Source organism: Oryctolagus cuniculus, chromosome 15 (assembly GCF_051225735.1).
Source record: "Oryctolagus cuniculus isolate XC-2025 breed Fujian yellow rabbit chromosome 15, ASM5122573v1, whole genome shotgun sequence".
In the NCBI taxonomy this organism is placed as follows: Eukaryota; Metazoa; Chordata; class Mammalia; order Lagomorpha; family Leporidae; genus Oryctolagus; species Oryctolagus cuniculus.
The window spans coordinates 17,447,739-17,472,850 of record NC_142881.1 but is presented as its reverse complement, the minus strand read 5'-3'; the positions used below and the strand labels follow the sequence as shown (position 1 = coordinate 17,472,850).

The 25,112-nt window shown below is 40.8% G+C and overlaps 1 protein-coding gene across 10 annotated transcripts in view; it reads left to right on the top strand.

Moving 5' to 3' along the window:
• VTI1A (vesicle transport through interaction with t-SNAREs 1A) overlaps positions 1-25,112 on the top strand; it is a 378,509-nt gene that overhangs the window by 226,390 nt on the left and 127,007 nt on the right. For 8 of the 10 annotated variants that reach the window (XR_011382257.2, XM_002718711.6, XM_051823644.3 and 5 more), the window contains 2 exons: positions 6,355-6,425; positions 7,074-7,135. Coding sequence is in view for 9 of the 10 variants with exons in the window: in XM_002718711.6 (XP_002718757.1) it covers positions 6,355-6,425; positions 7,074-7,135 (133 nt within the window). In the remaining variant the exon portion in view is untranslated. Of the gene's footprint in view, positions 1-6,354; positions 6,426-7,073; positions 7,147-25,112 lie in introns of all 10 variants that reach the window. The other 2 variants (XM_008270523.5, XM_008270522.5) reach the window with 1 other exon arrangement.

Here is a 25,112-nt window from a genome sequence, read left to right as displayed (position 1 = left end):
CCTGGGGCCCCTGCACCCACATGGGAGACCCAGAAGAAGCTCCTGGCCCCAGGCTTCAGATCGGCCTCTCCTCTCTTTGTGTAACTCTTTCAAATAAATAAATAAATCTTTAAGAAAAATAAAATACAATTTTTGATTTTTCAAATTATTTTAATAGAGGCAGTATAACTATTCTCAGTCTAAAGACACTATGATATTTGAAAGTTCTGAAAATTCTTCTCATCTATCATTGGCCGAGGCCTGTGTGCTTGTGTTCTAATGTTTTTAGTGAGTTCTTAGATTTTAAATTAAATTATACAAGAAAAATAAACCTAGCAATGTTACTAATTTAAAAAAAATCCCTAAATGTCTAATACCATTCTAACAAAGGATAATCTATATGAAAAGTAGCCCCCCCTCATTTTGTTTGGGTTTGACTAGGGGGAGGGGGAAGACAATGAAAAAAATTTTTTTAAAAATTCTCTGCATGAGATTTTTTTTCTTCCATTCCATAAAAGTGAGCATTTCTAATATATTTCGCCTGGAATTCACTTTATTAAAGCATTAACATGGAAAGTTCAAATAAGAAATGAGAAAAGAATTTTGCTTCCAAAAAATGTATGTATTTGGGTGTTAAGACCAAGATGTGTACACTCTCCCATACCACTTGTGTTTCCAGATGGGGCCTAGATCAGCATGCTGAACTTTGTCCCAGGAGTCAGACTGTGGGAGTGACTTATTATTCCCAAAATAACCTGATCCCTTTATTCTTATTGCATTGATTCCTTCAGCAGGGGACTATAGATCCATTCAGAGTTTTTCCCTTGGCAAATCTGATAGAGTTATGGATCTGTTATCTGTTTTCCAATGTTAACTTCACCAGTGCCACACCTGATGAAATTTGAGAGCATGTATAGATCACAAACCTTTCATATACTTCATCTGTCACTTTATCTCATTCTTTCATTTCTTCATTCTTGTCTTGAGTACTTCCTGCGCAAGCCATAGAACACTGTGTCCATAGAACATAGGACACTGTGCTCGCCATTGAAGGAATAGAAATAACTGATTTCCAATTCATTTTAGGTTATATATTATACCATCAATCTTGATAAAAGAAAATCTAAGTAGTGATTTGACAAAATAATCCCAACATTATGATATTTATAAATATTAGATATTTTAAGTTAAATCGATTAAAATCACTGTCTTGGATTGATGAAAGGAATTCAATGAAATGGTAGTAGTAACAGTATGACAAAATTGGTTTTTGTCATATTAACATGAATTCTTCTAAAAATGAAACAGGAACATCAAAATTGTGGTGAAACATGGAAGAGTGATGAAATCATTGATGCTTTACAGAAAGTTAATGGGGACAGTGCCCCCAAAGAGATCATCTGTTTCAAATGTATAACTCATTTTGAGAAGGAACAAGATGAGGGTGAAGATGAAGCCTGCAGCAGTAGATCATCCACATCAATTTGCAAGCAAAAAAAATTTATCGTGTTCATGCCCTAATTGGAGAGGACCAACAATCAACAGTAGAAACAATAGCAAAACACTATAGATATATCAGTTCATTCAACTTGCATAATTCTGACGGAAAAATTAAGGTGGAATAAACTTCCTGCTCAGTGGTGTCACATTCATTGTGCCCAGATCAGCTACAGACAGGAACAAATCTTGCGATGGAAATTTGAAACATGTGGCATCAAGAGCCTGAAGCAGGGGCTGGCACTATGGCATAGCAGGTAAAGCTGCAGCCTGCAGTGCCAGCATCCCATACAAGCACTGGTTCAAGATCCAACTACTCATCTTCCAATCCAGCTCTCTGCTATGGCCTGGGAAGGCAGTAGAAGATGACCCAAGTCCTTGGGCCCCTGCACACACATGGGAGACCCAGAGGAAGATCCTGGCTCCTGGCTCCTGGCTTTGGATTGGGGCAGCATTTGGGCAGTGAACCAGCGGATGGAAGACCTCTCTCTCTCTCTTGCTGCCTCTGCCTCTCTGTAACTCTCTCTTTCAAATAAATAAATAAGTCTGAAAAAAAAAATATCCTGAAGCATTTCTTCAAAAACTTGAAGCATGGCTTCACTAGTAGGATCTGGACTATAAAGCACAATCACAACAGTGGTACAAAGAAGTAGAAGTGGTCCAGTCAAAGCAAAAGCAGACCAGTGAAGAGCAAAGGTGGTGGCAACAGTTTTTTGAGATACTCAAGGGATTTTCCTTGTTGGCTTTCTGGAGGACCAAAGAATGATAACATTTGCTTATTAGGAGAGTGTTTTGAGAAAGTGAGTGAAAGGTTTAGAAGAAAAATAACTAGAAAACTTCACCAGAGAGTCCTTCTCTGCCACAACAATGTTTCTGCTCATTCCTTTCATTTATCAAGGGTAATTTTTATCAGAATTGCTATAGGAAATCATTAGGCAGGGGTCGGCGCCGTGGTTCACTTGGTTAATCCTCCGCCTGCAGCGCTGGCATACCATATGGGTGCCGGGTTCTAGTCCCAGTTGCTCCTCTTTCAGTCCAGCTCTCTGCCATGGCCCGGGAGGGCAGTGGAGGATGGCCCAAGTGCTTGGGCCCCTGCACCCACATGGGAGACCAGGAGGAAGCACCTGGCTCCTGGCTTCGGATTGGTGCAGCGCAAGCCATAGCAGCCATTTGGGGAGTGAACCAATGGACCTTTCTCTCTGTCTCTCTCTCTCACTGTCTATAACTCTACCTGTCAAATAAATTTTAAAAAAAAAAAAAAAAAAAAAAGGAAAGCATTAGGCATCCACCTCTCACACTCCTGGTTGGCTGCTTTTAACTCCTTATTCCTTTTGGTTTTCTAATTTTAAAAAATGTTTAAAGGGCACTGATTTTTCTTTACTTACTAATCTACAAAAAAGACTGCATTGACATGGTTAAAGTCCTAGATCCTCAGCCCTTGGGGATGTACTAAATTATATCATTGCTTATACAAGTATCTTGAACTTGATGGAGCTTATGTTAAAAAATGAAGTTTACAATTTTTAACTTTACTAAAATATGTTTACTTATTTGAAATGCAGTAACAGAGAGAGAAGGAGAGACAAACCATTTCAGAGAGACAGTTTCCATTCACTGGTTCATTCTCCAAATGCCCACAAGAGCCAGGTCCAGGCCAGGCCAGAACCAGGAGCAAGGAATTCCATCCAGGTCTCTCCTGTGGGTGGCAGGAGCCCAAGGAGTTGGGCCATCACCTGCTGCCTCCCAGAATGTAGGTTAGTAGGGAGTTGGAAGTGGAAATGGAACTGAGGCGCAATCCCAGGCACTCTGATACAGGATTTGAAGGTCCCAAGCAGTGATTTAACCATTGTGCCAAATGCCTGCCTCCCTTTTACACTTTATTTCCAATGCAGAGAGAGAGGGAGTGAGAGAGCATACTTAATTGTTTTCTATTTTCATTTCATTTAAAAAGCAGAGTATTCTAAATATTTTAACCCAATTGTCTTGTTAAACCTTTACAGCAATCTCATTATTATTATTCTCATTTTAGACATGTAACCCTGAGGCACAGAAGGCTGCAGTTAACCTGTGTCAGCCCTGGATTTAAGCTCAAGCATTGTGTATTCACAAAGCTTGCATATGACCCACTGTGCTGCAGTTTTTAGCATCTCTCTTTTTTCCTAAACCATTTAGTTTTCTTAAATTTGTTGTAATTTTTATTTTGAAATATTTTAAATAATACAGAAAAGTTCAAAGAATTCAATGAGCAGAAATATATTTACAATTTTTACCATTTGGCTCCATTTACTTCATATATAAGCATAGTATGTATATACACATGTACTATCATTATTTTTGAAAACAGAAGTAGATGAATTAATATTACATAACATGGAATGTCTCTTTAAAAGTTTGTCAGTGGGGCCAGCACTGTGGCTTAGCAGGTAAAGCCACTACCTGCAGTGCCAGCATCCTATATGGGCACTGGTTCGAGTCCCGGCAGCTCCACTTCCAATCCAGCTCTCTGGTATGGCGTGGGAAAGCAGTAGAATATGGCCCAGCCAGCGCCGTGGCTCAATAGGCTAATCCTCTGCCTAGCGGCACTGGCACACCGGGTTCTAGTCCTGGTCGGGGCGCCGGATTCTGTCCCGGTTGCCCCTCTTCCAGGCCAGCTCTCTGCTGTGGCCAGGGAGTGCAGTGGAGGATGGCCCAAGTACTGGGGCCCTGCACCCCATGGGAGACCAGGATAAGTACCTGGCTCCTGCCATCTGATCAGCGCGGTGTGCCGGCCGCAGCGGCCATTGGAGAGTGAACTAGCAGCAAAGGAAGACCTTTCTCTCTGTCTCTCTCTCTCACTGTCCACTCTGCCTGTCAAAAAAAAAAGAAAGAAAGAAAGAATATGGCCCAAGTGCTTGGGCCTCTGCACTTAAGTGGGAGACCCAGAAGAAGATCCTGGCTCCTGGCTTTGGATTGGCCCAGCTCCGGACATTGGAGCAATTTGGGGAGTGAACCAGCAGATGCAAGACCTCTCTACGTCTCTCTGCCTCTACCTCTGCCTCTGCCCCTGCCTCTGCCCCTCTGTAACTCTGCCTTTCATATAAATAAATAAATAAATCTTTTTTGTAAAGAAAGTTTGTCAATGTGTATACATGAGCCAAATAACTACCATAGTGATTTCTCAATGACTTTGAAATTATTTGCTTTTAGAGCAAGCATTGACCTAGCAATTAAGATGCGGCTTAAGATGCCCATATCCCACAGTGGAGTGCCTGGATTCAAGTTCCAGCTCCATCCTCTGGATCTGGCTTCCTGCTACTGTCAGCCAACCCTGGGAGCCAGCAGATGACAGCTAAAATAGTTGGTTCCCTGCCACCCACATGGAAGAACTGGATTGAGTTCCCAGCTCCTGGCTTCAGCCTGGCTCAGCTCTGGCAATTGCAGACATTTGCAGAGTGAACCAGCAGATGGGCGCTTTCACTCGTTCTCTCTCTCACTCTCCACCCCCCCCTTTCCCTCTCTATCTCTGTATACCTATTAAATTAAAAAATATTTATTTGCTATTATTGTAAAAGATACTTGTTGAATTTTTCTATAGCTTTCCAAGCCAGAGATGATTGTTGTTTTAGGTATAAGTAGCAAAATAGTACCAGAAGGGAGAGAGAGAATAGAGTATCACACAAGTTGACAGGATTATAAGAAAGGAAGGTTGGCATTCTTCTACTATAGAATAAGGCACCTCCCAGAAAATGAAGAATGAGTTTGAAAAAAAATTAAGTTAGCTGGATATTTGTGAGGTCAGGACATTGCTTCCATCTCGCAAAAGGGTTTGCAGTCCAAGGAACACAGCCTAGTACCACCCAGATGAGATGATCATGGCAAGGGAAACGTCCTCGGAACTCAGCGTCCTTTTAGTAAATGTGCTAAGCTATCTATGCCAGTGTAAATTATTGGGAGTTCTAGGGTGACTGTCTCCATCCTGAACTCTTAAGTCAAAGTGTCCACTTGACTGCACTCAAACATCCATAGCAACTGGTAACACAGTTAACGAACTCTTGCCTCCACAAGAACAGAAACCTAAAGATTGTTCTACTACCAAGAAGTTGCAGTAGGTAAGAACATGAGGATAATGTATTTAGGGGAAATACATTGAAATCCCAATTGTTGTAACTGGAGACTGATTTACATATGCAGAGTAGTTCAAAATGAAGTGAGGGAGGTAGATCAGAACCATTAACTTTATTTGTGACCCAGCAGGTTGGGCTGCTGCTTGGGATGCCTACATCTCATATTAAAAGTGCTGATTCTGCTTTCCACCCAGCTTCCTGGGAGGCAGCAGATGATGGCTCAAGTGCCAATTGCTTGAACCCCTACCACTAACATGGGAGGCCCCCTTGGAGTTCCGGGTTCCTGTCTTATGCCTGACCTAGCCCTGGCTGTTGCAGGCATTTGGGGAATGAACCAGCAAATGGAAGATCTGTCTCTGTCTCCCTCTGCTGTTCTACCTTTCAAGTAGATGAAAATAAATAAAACATTTAAAACCAAAGGCTAAATTCCATGATGACAAAATAATAGATCACTGAACCCAGCCTTTCCTCTGTCTTTGCAAATAATTTGCTTCAGTGGCCTGGGGAAGTCACTTTGCCTCTTAATTATTATCACCTTGTTAGTTATGTTCTAAACACCAAATTATAGATTGCATGTAATCATATCTAAAATAGATTGGTAAATTTATCAAAAAATGTTTTTATTTTCCAAATATGTTAATAGAAATATATGTCTGATGCATAATGTTTAATGTTTGGATTTAATTCTGTACTCATTGTCACTTGGTACTATAGAAAATTATTATCATATTCACCCTGAATTATCTTTCCTTACCCAAATTTTCTTTTTTCCTAGAGCAAATCGGTCAGGAGATGCTGGAAAACCTCAGTCATGACAGAGAAAAGATACAGCGAGCACGTGAAAGAGTAAGTACAAGTGGTACAGCCTTTTCAGATGTACAGGAAGTGAGAAAACATAAAATAAAAAATCTTTATGACATATATAGCCAATAACAATTACATAAATGTAAGGGTGTAAATTCTGTGAAGAGGAAAAGGAAGGATGTGAAACAGTAAAAGGAAGCTGGCTGTTTGTATTCCTATCCCAAAATATCCTCTAGAAAGATATTTTATTTGACTGAATAGCTGCCAAAAGGTCATTGAGAGTGATTTTGGAGCATGTCAGCCTTTTGAATGGAAGCTGTAAAAATATTGATGTCACAACCTTCTTCACTTCCTTTGACTTCTATTTATGTTTTTAGTCCTTTGCACATCTATAAATTAGCTATTAATAACCCAGAAGTATGTGAAACTGTGTTAGCTTATGAGGCATTTGCTTTTATACCCAGTCCAAATATCCAGTTTAAAGCTCCTGGGATTACTTTTCCCATGTCATTTTCTGAATCTGAGAATTTTCAGAGTTTATATAGGTATCAGTTCTGTGTACTTAAGCAGTTTTATTGTTTCAATTTTCTATTATGAGATGCAATTCTTATTTTCATTGTACTACAGAAATAATCTAAATTCATGAAGTTTTGTTTGGTTTTGTTTTTAACCCTACTTTTCTCCTCCTAGCTTCGAGAAACAGATGCTAACTTGGGGAAAAGCTCCAGGATCCTGACAGGGATGTTGCGAAGGTAAGATCAAGGTAGGAACCTGTCTTCCTCTCTCTCACTTTAACTATGTTTTTCATGATTGTAATGTAGTGTTTTACAGGCTTGCAAACTCCTGCTGTTAGTACCATGTGTCATAACTCTTTTGAGACAAGAGAGCACTGCTACCAACTTTAGTTTGGACAGGGACCCATACTGAGTATCTCTGAGAAGCTCAGATTAGAGAGAAGGCCTGAGCTAGAGGGGTCACCCCAAGCTATGCAGAAAATTAGGGTTAGACATGAAGTGTTTTTTCATAGCCTGAGGAAGGCCCCGTGGCTGGAGCACACTGATTTTGTTGTGTATTTTGATAGTCTCCTTGTGATAGAGGGAATGCAGGCCTGCCATTATCAGAAGCACACTTGGTATTAGCTTTGCTCTTTCCGTTGCCTTAGTTTTCCTTTCTTTAAGGGACATTGTTTGGGAAAACATTTACATTTAATATATTTACTTAACAGTGATTTCTAAAATGTAAAGGTTATCTGAATAATCTGAATTCATATGTGCTAGCAAACACCTTTTATGTGTGTAACTAAAAAATTGATGGGAAATAGGATAAATTAAAAAATCAATGAATGAGTATATGTAAGATTGTACTTGATTGTATTCAGCATGGAATTATTGTACATTCAGAATCTAGCAAATAAGAGTATCATCTAGCATGATGATGTCACTTTGGAACTATGAATGGAAAGGTGAATGAGGACTGTTTAGAATTGTCTGTAGAATAGCTTAATTAGAATTTTAAAGAAGAAAATCTTCTTTATAGTTGATACTATAGAGACAGCTATTTAAGATTAGCTAAAGTCTTCTCTGATCGTGTATCCATGTATAACATTTTGCTAAAAGTGTCTTCTCTGTGTAAGAGAGTTACTACATAGGAACCAATCAAATGCATTCATGGCTGATGTACATTCTCTACTAACCTGATTGGTATGGAGCCTAAGGCTCCCAGGACTCTCCCAGCCATGGTGACATCATTCTTCATTGGCCCTCCTTTTCCTGAACACATGCTCCCAACTCAGAATCCTACACCACCAGATTATCTGATTAAGAGCAATATCTAAATGACCTAAGAAAAACTCAAAACCCACAGACAAAGGAAGTGGCAATCGAAAGGATTGCTTCACTGCCTAGCGACAATAAAAAAAGGAAAGGAAGTGACAGGGGGAACCTCCATCACTTCCCTGGGAGGTCTCCTGCCACCGAGCTGTAACAAATGCGCTGCGTATCTCTCCGTTTTGTCAAACCTCATTAAAGAGCCCCCCTGCTTTATATCAACCGAGCTGTCCAGAAATCATTCATCATTTTTAGTGTAAAAAAATCATGTGGTTATTTAAATAATATCATATTAATGTTAAAGTTCAGCTGTCATTTAATGGTATGACTTAATCAGATGTAGCATTTAGGAAAAATAGTTTATGCAGGCTCAATGTGGCTTTCAGGTTGGCAGACTCAAATAAGGATTTATGGGCTTCTAAACCAATGTATTTCTGTCCATGTTTCTGCTTGATGTACCTCACCCTTTAGTGCAGGACACTGCAGACAGTTATTCCAAGAAATAAAACATCTCCTCATATTGTGTTTGAATAAATTTGCAAGTCATTTAGGGAGCGTGAAGCACAGACAACTTCTGCAGCCTTTGACAGAGCTTTCTGTAGGGAAGTCATTCGAACGCCGTTGTTTACAAAGCGCACAGAAGAAAACTACTCGGTGAAATCTACCTGGGGTTCACTTTGTAGGCGTACTCAGCCAATCACTAACTCATCTCCTTTTGGGAGATGTCTTGAGTATGAACGGAAATAAAGATGCCCAGATGGACATCACTTGGCCGGGTATGCCTGCACCAAAGAAGCTGAAGTCCATGTGTACCTGTGTATCTGATAGTGTTTGTAGCAAATCGCAGCTGGGACTTGGGAATCAGCCATGATCTCCAGGTCCTTTTAATCAGTGCTGTAACCTAACTGGGTCCCTGGGAACCAAATGCAGCTCCTAGTTTCATTTTAGTTTCTATTTGTCATACTACACAATATACAGTTTATTTTGGACTGGGGAAGAGGCAAAAGCATTCTACCAGCCTCTTCATTATTTGGGGTAATTCTCTGGAAAGGCAGCCTAGAGAAAAGGAACCAGGGTTGACCCACCAGAGTCTTCAATTTAGTGTTCTGATGTTGCTGCTTCTGTCACACCCTTCCTGTTCACACGCCATTTGCCTGTTGCGTTCCAGAGCCATTATTTCAGAAAAAGAAGGCACATTCCCTTACTCATGTTCTTACCAAAGCTGCATGGCTGTGTCTTGTGTCAACAGGTGCTTCTGGTTTAAGAAAGCTTGGAATATGGGACTGTGTGTGCATCTGTCCCCCTCACAAATGTAAGAAAGGAAAGAATGTCCTCTTTGTGCGTGTAGGGGTTTACCTGCCAAACATAAGCTTTCTTATTTTCACATGACAAATTGTGTGTGACTGAGAATACTTAAATATTCTACAACATACCAAACCAAGGAATTGCTTTATTTAAAAGAAAGATTACCAGTTGTTTTTAATTTGTGAGACTTGAAGCGGTTTTAAATTTGTGAATCGAGTGGACGTGGCATGGGCAGCATGGTGTAGCTCGGTCCCTCATCGGGGTCGTTTGCTGGAGACAGAGGTGAAATCAGTGTGCCATGAATGTCGCCATCAGCACTCTGTCTACGTGTCATCTGCATAACTGACCACAAGCAAATGGGGAAGCGAAAGCGAGTGAGCAAGTATTAGCAAGCAGCCACTAGCTCATGCTTTCTGATCCTGTTAATTGCAAATGAGGGAAATATCTCTCCCTTCCTTCCTTCCTTCCTTTCTCCCTCCCTCCTTACCCTCCTCCTTCCTTTTCTTTCTTCTGCTTATTCATTTCCTCGGTAAATATTTAATGCCCGTGTGCCAGGGCTGGGGATCCTGAAATGGAACCAATTTTATCCTTGTCTGCAGAGTGCTTCAGTGTAAGAGAGAATGTGTAGATAAAACCGTGCACTGGGAATTCATAGAATTATCTAATTCTCAAGGAAGCTATTAAAGATTCTGCAATGCTGACTAATCCTTGCCAATCACTAAAAAAGAAACCAGGAAAACAAATAACCAGTAGAAAATGTGCTTTAGATCACTAGAAAACCAATGTGTTTGAGAAAAAAATTAGGGAAGCAGGAGATGATTTATGGAATCATAACACAAACAAAGTTTTGAAAGGAACTAAAGTATGCCGAAAACATTGAAAGGAAATTATTCTTCAAATGAACTATATTATATAACCAAAAAAAGGAAAACAAAGGAGAAAATCAGTCCTTTCAACATTATAATAGTAAAACTTGACATCAGAACACAGAGAAAGCTGGTTTTCTGGGAAGTAATTTGTTTTCTACCTTGACATAAGATGGAGAGCTACCTAGGGACAAGCTATTCATTTCCTGACTCTGCAGACAGACTTTAACTAAAGTGGAATTCAGATAATAATGAAAATGGTCATGAAACAAATGACCATTCATGTGGTAACTAGAGCCAAGAAACGGATTTTTCATTAACTTTCACAAATTTGGTGGTTATAATTGGTTGTCTTAATGTGCCACAAGTGTCACTGTGGAGCTTAAATGCCTCTCCCCATGTGTGTCCACTTGTGTGTGTGTTTCTTTGTGCTTTTTTTTTGCCTAGCCATTTGACTGAGAAGTCTTATGGTAGTCAGTGAAAATGAAATCAGATATTCTCAAGATTTTTAGCCAGTAAAAAAAGGAAATCATGCTTCTATTTCCCTTTACCTCTCAAGAGTTAATAATTAATCAGTAGTAGTCTATCTGCTTCTAAAAGTATCTGAAGGATTCCTCAGGAGTGTAACAAACTTATAATTTGAGAGCTCCTTTGACATAAATTTGGAGGACTGGATACAACTTACACTGATGCATGTCTGCATTGCAAATGCTGGCAAAAGGCTTACAAAAAGGAATATTGTATATAATATTTTTGAAAAGGCCTTTTTTTGTACAACAATCTCAACATAAAACAATTTACTCTCCCTCATACTACGTGTGTTTGCCCCAACTATTTGCATACATGCAATCCTAATATTTTCTTAAAAAAGTGAATTTTGTTTTATTCTTCCAGCCGGAATGTGGCAAATTCTTTCCCTATGGAGCTGCTGAGAGGTCTTTTGTAACTAATCTGTAATGTAAACAAAGCAGAAATTATATGCTGTTGACCTGGCTAACACTACCGTACAATATGGCTTTACAACTGTGGTAGAGTTATATCAGAGCCTATCTGGGGAATAATTACTACCTGTCATTGTTATCACATTTTACATTTTAACACAGTCTTGTTACTTTGGTAGAATGACAGATAAAACATCTGGAAAACTTGAATGTCCTGTCAGAATGATCCCTAAGAGTCAACAGACCAGGAATACAATGCAAGATCTGTAAGCAATAGAAAAGTGAATTTTCAAATAAGCAGGTTTTTTAAAAAAAAAGAAGTATTTTATTTATTTGAAAGAACGAGATAGAGCCAGAGAGAGAGAGGTCTTCTGTTTTGTTGGTTCACTCCCCAAATGACCGCAATACCCAGAGCTGAGCTAACCCAAAGCCAGGAACCAGGAGCTTCTTCTTCCGGGTCTGCCACACGGGTGCAGGGGCCCAAGCACTTGGGCCATCTTCTGCTGCTTTCCCAGGCCATTACAGAGAGCTAGATCAAAAGTAGAGCATCCAGGACAAGAACCAGCAGCCATATGGGATGCCAGTGCTGCAGGCTGGGGCTTTTACCCACTTTGCCATAGCACCAGCCCCCAAATAAACAGCTTTTAAATATGCCATGAATAAGTTTTTAAGGTTCTTTAGGAGTTCATTCGTTTTTTCATCCTCATTTTGCCACAAAACATTTTTGTTGTATTTTAGTTGTTCTTATTACAGTGCTGATGACTCAACACTAGAGAGTTTCCAGGACTTATGAGAAAAATGTCCTTGAAAATTTACTCTAAATTTTTGTGCACTGTAAAGGATATCTCTTTTTGTAGAACCTTACATATGCATTTTCACCCATCTCTCTCTCCTCTCTCTCTCCTCTCTCTCTCTCTCTGTCTCTCTCTCTCACCTCTCCCTTTCTCTGTGTTTTTCTCATTCCTCCTCAGCCTCTGACTCACTGGTGATGAGCATGGGCACTGACTTGAAGTATGCATAGCAAAATCTTGACCTCTAAGCTATTCTTCAGTTTTAAATCAAGTGCTTTTTCTTTTAGAGTAAAATGATTGAATTTTCTGGAGATTCTTTGACTTAGCAGATTCTAGATCTGAGCTAGAATATTACTACAAGAGATGTTTTAAGAATCTTGGTCCTGGGACCAGCATTGTGACGTTGTGAATAAAGCCACCACCTGCAATGCTGGTATCCCATATGGGCACCAGTTCACGTCCCTACTGCTCCAACTCCAATCCAGCTCCCTGCTAATGGCCTGGGAAAAGCCGTGGAAGATGGCCCAAGTGCATGGGCCCCTGCACCCACGTGGGAGACCAGGATGGAGCTCCTGGTTCCTGGCATCAGCCTGGATGATCCCTGGCCTATACAGCCACTGGAGAGTGAACTAGCAGATGAAAGATCTCTCCCTCCTTCTCTCTCTGTAATTCTGACTTTCAAATAAATAAATAAATCTAAAAAAAATTCCAATAATAGAGCTGTAGTGCCATACATACATACATACACACACACACAATTTTAAAATAATCTTGGTCCTTTTTGAATGAGCAAATTTGTTACTCTACCCCTTGATTCATTGCCTTTGTTGTATGACCATCTCCCCCCATTTTAAGATCTATTTAGTTATTTGAAAGTCAGAGTTACAGCGAGAAGAAGAGACAGACAGAAATCGTCCATCCACTGGTTCACTTTCCAAGTGACCACAATGGCTGAGGCTGGGCCAGGCTAAAACCTGGTCTCCCACATGGGTGGTAGTTGTCAGCTTAATCCATGACTACACAGGCCCTATATGGCCTCTTCGAGACCAAGAAGGGTGATGTTTTTAGGAAGCTAAAGAGCAACTGTGGATTTCCCTGTATATGATTCTCTTTAATAACATATGTGTTTATTTATTTGAAAGGCAAAGAGAGACAGAGCTCTTCCATCTACTAGCATACTTCCCAAATGCCTGTAGCAGCCAGGGCTGGACCAGGCTGAAGCGAGGAGCCTGGAACTCTTTCTGGTTCTCCCATGTGAGTGGCAGAGACCCAAATACACAAGCCATAACCTGCTGCCTCCCAGATTTGCACAGGAAACTAGATCAGAGGCAGAGCAGGGACTGAAATCCGTGCACTCTGATATGGGGGGTGCGTATCTTAACTGCTGAGCCAAACACCTGCCTCCTTGTGCCTTTAAACGTAGAATTTCAGTCTTGTGTCAAACACTTGAATGCCACATCTAAAGTTATCTGTCCAGTTACTCTACCAACTGTATGCATTGATTGAGCCCTACGTGTGTACATGGGACCCTAAACCAGATCCTTTACTAGTAGTATCTGGTTTAAACCCTGCGTCCCTATGATAGAAGTGTCATTACTGCCACTTTACAGATGAAGATACTGTGCTTACAGGAACTAAGTGAATTCTCCAAGTCACACATGTAGAAAGGAAGAGAGTTAGCATACAAACTCTTTTGAATACACTACACAGGCTTCCCAAGCACCCATTTAGATGAGAGCCAGTGTTCACTAAGTAGCAGTGAAATGAGAAAAGAATAAATGCACGAGTTTTTGTCATACTGATATTTATTGTTATATACTGGGTTAATAATTCTATTTATTCCTTGAAATAATTGTGTCATAAACAATTTTCTTAAACTAGTCCATTGTTTGTTACAACAAATGGGAAAATGAGTACTGGGAAATATTAGACATTGACAGTCATATGTCAGTCTTCCCACCTTGCTGCACCCTGTCCCATTTTACTGATGTGGGAGATCCACAATTAGCATCAGCCGCTGTCCACTGTACTGTGACTTCTGTGTCCCTCCCAGAGAGAGGGCACATCCTAGGCTACAGATATTCATTATCTCATTTCACCTTCACAGTAACTTTACAAGTCAGGTATCCTGACTTCCATGTTGGAAACAAAGGGATTGGTGTTCAGTATCATCATGCTATATACACAAGCCATCTCCCTCTAGGGTCTGTTTGTCCTACGTGCTAGACAGTCCATACATCCCCGGAGAGTCAGTATCCTGAGGCATGGACAGACAACATTCGGGATGTGCGGGTAGTTGCTCCTTGGAGCAGCCAACAAACCCCACCAGGCTAAGGGCTCTTGGCTACAGCTGCTGTGTGCCAGGAGTCCCAGGTGAGTGGGTTCCTGTGGAGTCCTTTTGAATTGTTTTATTTTTGAGCATTAGACTATGTGTTAACTAGAACCATGTGTTAACTAGAAAATAACATCGCGCAGCAGGGGAATCTGTGATCTTTCTTACCAGCAATCTTTAACAAGCATCATTACTAGGAAAAAGTATTTTCATATGCAACTCTGTATCCCCTGAATCCTTATCCTCATTGGGAAATGCAGTCCCAGTTTTGTTTAGTTATTCAGAAGTGAATTCCTGCCTAGGTATCAGGAGGCATGTGCCTGAGTGGACAAGAGGTAGGCACTGAGTCACACTGGCTCTGCCGTGTTCTCGCTCTTACGAGGTAGACTCTCACCTTCCTGTACCTCCGTTTCCCTAGCTCATCGATTCGTGTGAGGATTCAGTGAGCTGATGCATGTTATGTAAAGTGCACACAACAGAGCCCAGTGCATAATAACGTTTTCAAGAAATACTTCCATGTCAACTATTATCATCATCATTGTTTTCTTAAAAAGCCGGAACAGGCCAGCGCTGCAGCTCAATAGGCTAATCCTCCGCCTGCGGCGCCGGCACCCCGGGTTCTAGTCCCAGTAGGGGCGCCGGATTCAGTCCCAGTTGCTCCTCTTCCAGTCCAGCTCTCTGCTGTGGCCTGGGAAAGGCAGTGGAGGATGGTTCAAGTGCTTGGGCCCTGCACCCGCATGGGAGACCAGGAGGAAGCACCTGGCTCCTGGCTTCGGATCGGCTCAGTGCACCAGCCGCAGCGCACCGGCCGTGGCAGCCATTTGGGGGTTGAACCAACTGAAAAGGAAGACCTTTCTCTCTGTCTCTCTCTCTCACACTCTCTAACTCTGCCTGTCAAAAAAAAAAAAAAAAGCCTGGGAACAAAGACTAAAATCAAAATGTTAATTATAATAGTCATTTTAGGCTGATGAATTTTAAGATAATGCTTCCAAATCTTCTTTTTCTATTTCCCGAGTTTCCTAGAATTTTTATAAAATTAAAATTAAAAATTAGCAACGCCCCTTGAACTGCCCCGGAGTTCTCAGAGCGCCACTCGGAGCACAGCAGTCCCGTGTGCTCAGACCTCTTCCTTGTCATCTGGACTCTCTAGGGAGGGCAGTCTCCCAGTGGTCCCTGTGCCTCTTCTTCCCCTCTTTTGTCCTTCCAGATATGACTGACCAGTTTATCTACCAAAGTGCTAAACCAGTTCCACTTCTTCTCTGCGCAGGAGCTTCATGAGGTTCCCATCACCTGGTCACACAGGGAAGTCCCCTCCTTCTTCTTGTCTCCAGGCTCTTCTGGTGAACTTGCAGTCTTTGGTAAAGTTAATTACCTCCACTAAAGTTAATTACTTCCCATCTCCAGAGTTGGTCTAATGCCTCGCTGCTCGTCTTCCTCTGCTTGGTCTGTTATTTCTACCTGTGATGTTCTCTTTTCATCACCTGTATTAGTCAGAATCGTCTGGATGCAAGGGACAGAATTCCAGATCATACTGGGTATAAACAAAAAAGGAAATCTATTGCTGCATAGAACTCGATACCTGAAGGGCAGAAGTGGTGTGGAACCCAGTGGAGTCTAAGGGTTCAGATGCTGCTGTCAGGACTGGGCCATGCACTTTCCATCTCTCGCTTTGGAGCTGTTCGTGGGGCTTGCATCCTTTGTCAAGGTTCTCCTTGTGGAAACAAAGCTTCTACCTGCCTCTCAGTGACACTCATTGATCACAGCAGTCTTTTTCTTTCCAGTGGTTTCAACAAAAGTCATGGCATGGAATCTTACTGTTTCTGACTGGCTCTTGTTAGGTAAAAATCCCACTAATCTCTGATCTGATGTTCTAGACCTGGAATTTTGCCCAGGGTGTGGACAAATGAGAGAATAGGCTGAACTTTAAAGAGAAAGGGAGCTAGATATTGGATAGGAAAACCAATAGATGTTACCTTCAGAATATTCCAGATGATCTTTTTTCTATACTGTAGATCTCAGGTGAAAGACCACTGTCTCCATCAAGCCTTCCTCAGTCTCCCAGGCAGAAATGTCTGTGCTGTGATCCTTCGCAGTGGCACACACGTCTCACAAGGCCCATCGTCACCCGCTTGACATTGTGTGCGTTGTAATTATCAGCAACCGTGTCTTAATTTCCTTCCAGATCTTTTTTACCCCTCTTCATCCCCAAAGGGATTTTTCACAGCTTCCCACAGTATCATTCAATGAGCTGAAATAAATAGGGGAAGAAACCCAAGTGAAAGAGAAATAGAACAAAGCCAGTGTATCACCTTAGGACCCTCAAAGTGTAGACTTTCAACAAATTCTGATAGAGCCCTGGTTTAGAATTTCCTGCCTGAAAGCACACTCAGTTTCATGATCTACTGTGTTCTACAGAAGAAAAATCATCTTAGTTGAGGTCTTTTAGACACAGAGATGGGCCCTGGAGGAACTGCTGATAAATGGTTATTGGAAGGCAGTCCTAGTACTTGTGATGCATCCCTGCCCCAAACAGGATGAGGACTTCCTGTAGGAATGGTTCTCTTCAGGACCCTAGGGTCAAGCTTCTCTTGCATTGACTGCAGGCTCCTCATGGTCAAGAGCCTCCATGGCGTGATACTCTAGCAGAGGCCTTACCTGTGTCGAATCTTTGCAAGAATGCCAAGAATTGTTCCAGAGTTGCTGTCTTAGTTCTCACCGGTATAATTTAGCTGCAACCCTGGAGCTTTTCATCTGTTGCACTTTGGCTACATGTAGACATGTTGATCCAAAGAAAAAGTATGTAACTTCAAAAGAAGAGAATATTTTTCTTCATTATTTAATCACAACAGAAAAGCATTTTGTATTTTTTTCTCGATTGTGAACCACAATTTGACGTGATTCTTCAGTTACCTTTCTTTTATGAATTTCCTTTTCTCCCAGGATGCATGGCATCCTTAATGCAATGTGGAGTATGAAGGGTGTACTTTACCTTCACCATCAATGCCTTCTTTGAATGCAGCCTTGAGCTGTTAACTCAAAGCAAGGAACCCTAAGCTTTCCTTATAAACAAGTAATGGGAGCCCTCAGCCACCCTTGTAAATGGCTATTTATTAACGTATACCATCACCAAACAACATTTTACAATCCCAGGCCCTCACACCATTGCACCACTGTCTGCTCCATTGTAAGTTGAGGGAGGCCTTTCGCATCTGTTTCATTAAATGCCAGAGGCGGTAAACAATAGCTGAACTTCATAAATCGCGGGCTAGGGCTTCTCTCTTCACAACTCTCCCCCTTCTGCTGCCGCCACCGCTGCCGCCGCCGCCACCACCACCACCACCATATTTTTTGTTTGAACGCTCACATTGTAAATTAGCGTATTCACAAATCCATTTTAAAAGACTTGCTGTGTTATAAGATGGGACAAAGCGGGCTCAGTAACAGCTCACGCACAGTGCAGGTGGTCGAGCTCGCTGCCACCCAGATCAAAAGTCAAACAACTGTGAATCTGCTTTTGAAAGTGCAGTTAGGCAGACAAGGCGAGGCTTATCTGCACTAACAAGAGCGAGTTATAGATATACATCAGAGAGCGGAGGACAAAGGGGGTTTCATGCTCTCACGGGGTAAGCAAGCCTTCTGACGCTGACCACTCGGAGGGCATCTCTGGAAGACGTGGCTCGATTCTGTTTGGGTGTTTTTTTTTTTTTTTATAAAATTAGTCTTTTATTATGCGGCAATTGATAATTATTATTTATGCTCTGGTGTTGTTCCTAAAGTAGCTAAGTTTTTTTTTTTTTTTTAAGCCACCTTGGGGCAGGAAATGGCCCCTTTTCATAGTTACATTTTATTTTTCAGCAGCATTTAAGGACAGACTCCTATTTATACCACACAAGCAGTTCTGTCTGTTGTAAACAAAGCAAACGGCTGGGAATTGTGCTTTCCCAGAAATGTTGTCCAGGGAAGCCATAATAAGAAACAACTGTGTAGATCTTGAGACTGTGTCATCTAGGTATTAAGAAAGAATTCGTTTCTTTTATGAGGGAAAAATACTGTTAAGAAATACATTCACTATCCAAAAGTATAGTTAAAATATTTCTTAAATTGCTAAGTCTGACCCCCTTGCTAGCATAAATTATAATTGTTTTCATTTGTAACTTTAAGTTGTTTCATTTCTTATGAGGTAGACACTTACATGATAGGAAGTCTCATCATTTCTTTTTAACCCCAATATCCTTTTTAAAAGGCTAGTTACTTTAGCAAAGATATATGAAGAACTTTGGAACTAAAGTATGGCTATAAATGGGGAAAATGCCAGAGCATTAATTTTAGCAAACTTAAAAAAAGAAGAAAAGATTGTAAGAAGCTTGGAATTACCAAAAAACCAACTATACCCTGGTTTCTCATACAACTCGAATGTACCAGAGAAAGTTACTGTCATGTCCATCTGATATATTAATGGTTTTATGATGAGGAGGAAAAAACTGTTAACTTTTAATTCTCAAATCCCTTAAAGGAGGCAGATCTCCGGGTACTTTCACAAAAACCCATCTGCGCCCAGCCTAGGGCAGTGGTTCCTATCCCCAGGTGGGCTTCACAGAGTCTCTCTGTTACTAGAGTTTTCAGAAAATGTGTATGTGTATGCATGCAAGATATGCATGGATTTCAACATATTTTTTGCACCAAGATGAATTTTTTAATCCCATTTTCCAAGAACTTCTTGAAGTCCCTTAGTGCACTTCTCTCTGGCAATTTCCCATTACACTTCTGTAAGTTTCTCTAGAGTCCACAACCAACTCTCAAAAATATTGAAAAATGAGGCTTTGTTCAAGAACTGTGTCCAGTGTCCTAACTGAACACTTTGATACCGAAATTCATTTGAAATGTGTTAGCGTATAACAAATGCTCATTTCAGATTTGTCCACACAGTTCAAAAGGAAACTGAAAATACAGAGATGTCTTCCTTGACACATCAGATCATTTATCATAAGTCCTTAAAGACAATCATAACAATTAAAATTTATATAGGGCCTTATGATTCATAAAACAGATTCACATGTCATTATTTATAGTAATCTTAAGACCTCTGAATTACTACAGGTATTATTACCATTGTTATGTTGACTTAGTCTGTTTTCTGTTGCTCTAACAAGATACCTGAGTCTGAGTAGTTTATAAATAATTTGGTTGTGGATTCTGGAGGCTTGGAACTCCAAGAGGATGGCACCGGCATCTGCTCTGCATCTGGTGAGGGCTTTCTTGCTGCATCGTAGCTCGGCAGGGGCCATCATGTGGTGAGACAGAGCAAGCATGCTAAGCACCTCCCTTCCACTTCTTAGAAAGCCAGTAATGCCAACACGGAGCTCCTCCCTGACGAGCTCATCTAACCCCAGTCACCTCCCAAAAGTCCCACCTCTGAGTACAGTTCAGAATTAATTCAGATTAAAGTTTCCAACACCTGAACTTTTCAAGAACACATTCAAACTATAGCACTTATGGATAGTTGAGACCTGCGGAACCGGAGTCCTGTCAAGGTCATTTCCACCAAGATAGGGCAAAACTTGGACCAGTTCTAGCCACAGAGAACATGTTCTTACCTGCCTCTCAGCAGTAACAACATTGGCATCTTTTTCAGCAGAAAATGATTAATGTTTGCTGTGTAAAAGTGAACATTTTAGACACTGGAGCTTCAACAAAAATGAAAACTCTGCTCCCAGATAGCTCAATATCTAACGTGGGAGCCTTGTTGTGTGCATGTTAAGAAACAACACGAGGCCGGCATTGTGGCACCTGACAAGTTAAGCCACTGCTTGCATTGCTGGCATCCCATATCAGAATGCCAATTCAAGTCCCAGCTACTCTGCTTCCAATTCAGCTCCCTGCTAATGTGCCTGGGAAAGCAAGAGAAGACGGCACAAATGTTTAGATCCCTGCCACCCGGGTTGGTGACCAAGATAGAGTTGAGGCTCCTGGCTTCAGCTTGGTTCAGACCTGGCTGATGCAGCCATTTGGGAAATAAACCAACAAATGGAAGCATTCTCATGCTCATTCTCTCTCTCTCTCTCTCTCTCTCTCTCTCTCTCTCGAAATAAATTTTTAAAACGAGGGAAACAAGAACATTTAGTAACTTGTGCTATATGGTGAGAGAGAAATCAGTGCTGCAGGAGATAACAGGAAGAAGAAAAGCCTGGGGAATAGGTGGGCAGGTAGGACTTCACGGAGGAGATGGCAGGCAACAGCAGGTCTGAGAGTTACTGCCTTGTCCACACCCACGGGGAGGGCACGCCATCTCCCTTTCCGTGGCAGCTTCCAGGTAGTAGCTCCCAGCTGCAGAGTCTGATTGCTGGTGATGGGGTGGGGTGCTAGAAAGACGTTTGGTCAACAACTGTGTTGAGGAAATTTAAAGACAACTGGTAACGTCTGTCTTTTCTTGAAGCTGATGTGATGCCAAAGCATCAATTTTACATTTTACTTTAAATGTGCTGAAAAGTTTTAAAATTGCCAACAGTTTAAGATTTTCTTCAAGCTAATAAGAAAGGCTTGAAATCACCTAATTAGTTCTAATTATAAACAACTATGAAAAGCCTTTTCACTTGCTGTGCTGCAATTTTAGAAAAATATTGAGAATTTTCTTACCCTCAACTAATATTACAAATTCATAAACTGTTATGCCCTTTGAAATAGTACTGCATATTGACTCATGATTCATGAACGAGTGAAAAGAATGTTGGCATTATTTTATTGCATTATCGTGGCATATTACTTATTTGATAAGTGTCTCACTTAAAAATACTGATTTTTTTTTTCATGTATTCCAATGAAATCTTTCCCATCAAATGGGTTTATAGAAATTTAGTTAGCTGAAAACTTGCCTGGACAATAAAGAAAGCATTCATTTTCTATTCTGTATACATGATCTGAAGCCATAGCCTTTTAGGTCTTTTAATCTGTTTGTTCAAGGCCAAGCTATTTATATGGATAATTTTTAAAGCTTCTGTATAAAGAAAAAAAAGAACATTTTATTTATTCACTGGGGTTTTTATGTGTCCTGAAATTGCATAGATAAAGTATTTTCAAGCTCATGGATCTGGAGAAGATAAAAAGGTCTCTTATTTTATCAGGCTTTATGTAAGCTTTTCAAATGTACAGTTTTCTCATGGCTGGAGTTTGATGTGGGCACCTCTTATTGCTTCCCTGAATTGCATGTTAAATTATGTGTTTAAGAATTTTTTTTTTACTTCATTTTACCTTCTGGATCTTAACAGTGTTCTTGTTCGAGAAATTAATTTATCAATCCTCCTTTTTAGTATTAGGCACCTATTTAATATGACTGTAATGCTAAATGTTAACTCAAAAATCAGATTTCAGAGATAAAAAGTGAAAGGTCTAACTTGCTTTTGCAGCATATTGTTGTGAAGATGAAAAATATTTATCTTCCCCTCCATAAGAACTTTTGCTAAGCCTGGTAAACTGTGAAAAAAAGGCATTTTTGAACTCTGGGGCGACTGGATGCAGACCAGATTCTGGGTGAACATTAGCTGCTGTTAGCTCTGCCATGTCAGGGCCAAGAAACAGCTTTCCCTGGCTGGAGCATTCCCAAGCTATCACGGCCATCAGACAGGTGGGGAATAAATATTGTAGAATGGTGGGACATTTGAAGAGCAAGCTCCTGATCCCCAGGACTCAATTTGGACAGGCTTCAATTGGAGCAAACAGGTGTTCCTGGGAGGAACTGTCCTCAGATGGCTGGGGGGTGTGCCATTCTTTCACACACATAAAAAGTTCCCCTTCCCTGTGCCTGCAGGAAAATTAGAATTAGCTACAGCCTTTCCTTTTGAAATGGAAAAAGAGAAATAAAAATATGGCACCAGGTTTTGGCTCTGGCTAGACTTCCATGGAGCATATGATTTAGGATGAATGATGAGAATTCTTGAAGCAAAGCAACCTTGTAGTTTTCAACATTGGAGATGCTGTAAAAATTAGATGATGCAGAGAATCTTGTACCAAACAATGTATCTATAAAGGGGAAGGGTTTTTCCTTCTGTTATTCAGTTGTCCATTCACCAGATATTTCCCAGTGTTAGCTGAACCCTGAACTAGGGGTAGGGGTAGGGGTAGGGTATAAGATAAAAAGGCCCTGCCCTCAAGGGCCATGGTCTAAGTTGTAATAATAGTAATTGGATGGAACATGAAAGTAGATTTCAGTGGTCTTTGGGAAACTGGACAGGAAATGTTTGCTGGCTTCAGAAAGGTTTCCTTTTTGGAATATGACCATATTGAAGACACAACTAACGTGTTTTCTTTGAGGCCATTCTTTTTATATCACATATTCCCTAACATAAACATACAAACAAAATATTAGTAGTAAAAGATTTTTCTTTTTTTGGACAGGCAGAGTTAGACAGTGAGAGAGAGAGAGACAGAGAGAAAGGTTTTCCTTTTCCATTGGTTCACCCCCAAAATGGCCGCCACAGCCGGCGCACTGAGTGGATCCGAAGCCAGGAGCCAAATCTCCCATGCGGGTGCAGGGCCCAAGCACTTGGACTATCCTCCACTGCACTCCCGGGCCACAGCAGAGAGATGGACTGGAAGAGGAGCAACCAAGACAGAATCTGGTGCCCCAAGTGGGACTAGAACCCAGTGTGCTGGCACCGCAGGCGGAGGATTAGCCAAGTGAGCCATGGCGCTGGCCAGTAAAAGAATTTTTTAAAGAAAAGAATTATTTTTAATTCCCCTACCCTAAGGCAAGCTGTTCTCTTGATGCAAGTATTCCCTTCAAGTTTTCAGTCATGAATCGTCCTTGTTATCTTGTTTTTCTTATAGAATATCTTACCTTAAAGTTTCCACATAGGTCTCAGGATTATATATTTCCTAATTTAAAAAAGTATTCTAATAATAAAAGTTTTTAAGAGCAGCTTTGTAGGAAAAATAACTTTATCAAGAAACAGGGAGAAAATGATTCACACTCACCATGACTAAAATTAGAAAATGTTAAAGTTGTGACATATTTCACTCTAGTCTTATGCTATGTATTTTTCCATGTTTTTTCTCCATATTCATCATATACAATTTTATGCTATTTAAAATTACATTGAAAGCATTGCTCCATGCTATTAAAAGCCTTCATATCTATTATTTATTGTAATTGTGTAACATTTAAGTCTTTTCTTAGCTTAGAGCTGTATATTGATGCTATATATCTTCATTGATAGATTATATTACTTTCTTAGTGTGGCCTCCTCTCTTTTGTGACTTTCCCATTATTGATTTCTTATCTTTCTAGGCTTAAGGTTAACTAGGTTATATCTCCAAGTCCTTTTTTTCAAGATGTATGATTTGAATATATTCTGATTCATTGTAGGGTTTACCACCAACTGCATGTGACACACACATCATATGTATATGTATATTGGGCCAGCGGTAGTAATTTTAGGTCCTGTCCTTCTTAGCACTTCATAGATGTTGAGCTATGTCTTCCGGCATTTAATATTTCAAGGAAGCCTAAGGTAGACCAATTTTTGGACCCTACAGGGACAGGTTTGTGGGTTTTGTTTGTATAGGTTTTCTTAGGTGGACCACTGGAATTGAATAATCTAGCCAGGATGTTTCTACACCTGATGTCTTTCACTCATTTTGCATGTATCACAGGAACTTGAAACCTGCAAATTCAGGTCTTTCTACCTCCCACAAGAGGTTTCTTTAATCATGTCTTAGGTTATTGCTTATGTTTTAAATTTTCTGGTTTCAGGAACATCTATTATTCTCACATTAGACCTCTGTTTTATATATTTCATGTTATGTCATGCTTTTTTAAAAATATGTATCTATTTATTTGAAAGAGTAACAGAGAGTGAGAGATGAAGAGAGGGAGATCTTCCATCTGCTGTTTCATTCCTCAAATGCCCACAATAGCTGGGGCTGGGCCAGGCTGAAGCCAGGAGCCAGTAATTCCATCCAAGTCTCCTCCATGAGTTGCAGGGACCCAAATACTTTAGCCATCTTCTGCTGCCTCCCAGTCACATTAGCAAAAGTTCAGTCATAAGTAGAGTAGCCAGGACTCAAATCAGTATTTCAATATGGGATTCAGGCATCCCAAACCATAGCTTAACCTGCAGTGCCACAGTGCCCACCCCTGTCATGCTTTGTTAAGTTATTTTTATTCTCTCTTCTTTTTCTTCTCATTGTAACTTTATCTCCAATATCATTGATTCCACTTTTTACAACATTCTTTCTACTCTTTACTGCTACTTATGTGACTATTAATCCGCAGTTGCCATTACCTGTTTTCCTAAAATCTTTTCTGAATCTAAACTATTGCTGCATCTCTTACCCTTTTGTCTTTTTTAATATTTATTTATTTATTTATTTATTTGAAAGGCAGAGTTACAGAGAGAGGAGAAACAGGGAGAAAGGTCTTCCATCCACTGATTCATTCCCCAAATGGCCACAAGGGCCGGAGCTGGGCCAATCTGGAGCCAGGAGCCTTTTCCAGGTCTCCCACGTGGGTGCAGGGGACAAGCACTTGGGCTATCTTCCACTACTTTCCCAGGCACATTAGCAGGGAGCTGGATCGGAAGCAGAGCAGCCAGGACTTGAATCGGTGACCATTTGGAATACCAGCACTACAGACAGCACCTTTACCTGCTACACCACAGGGCTGGTCCCCCCTTT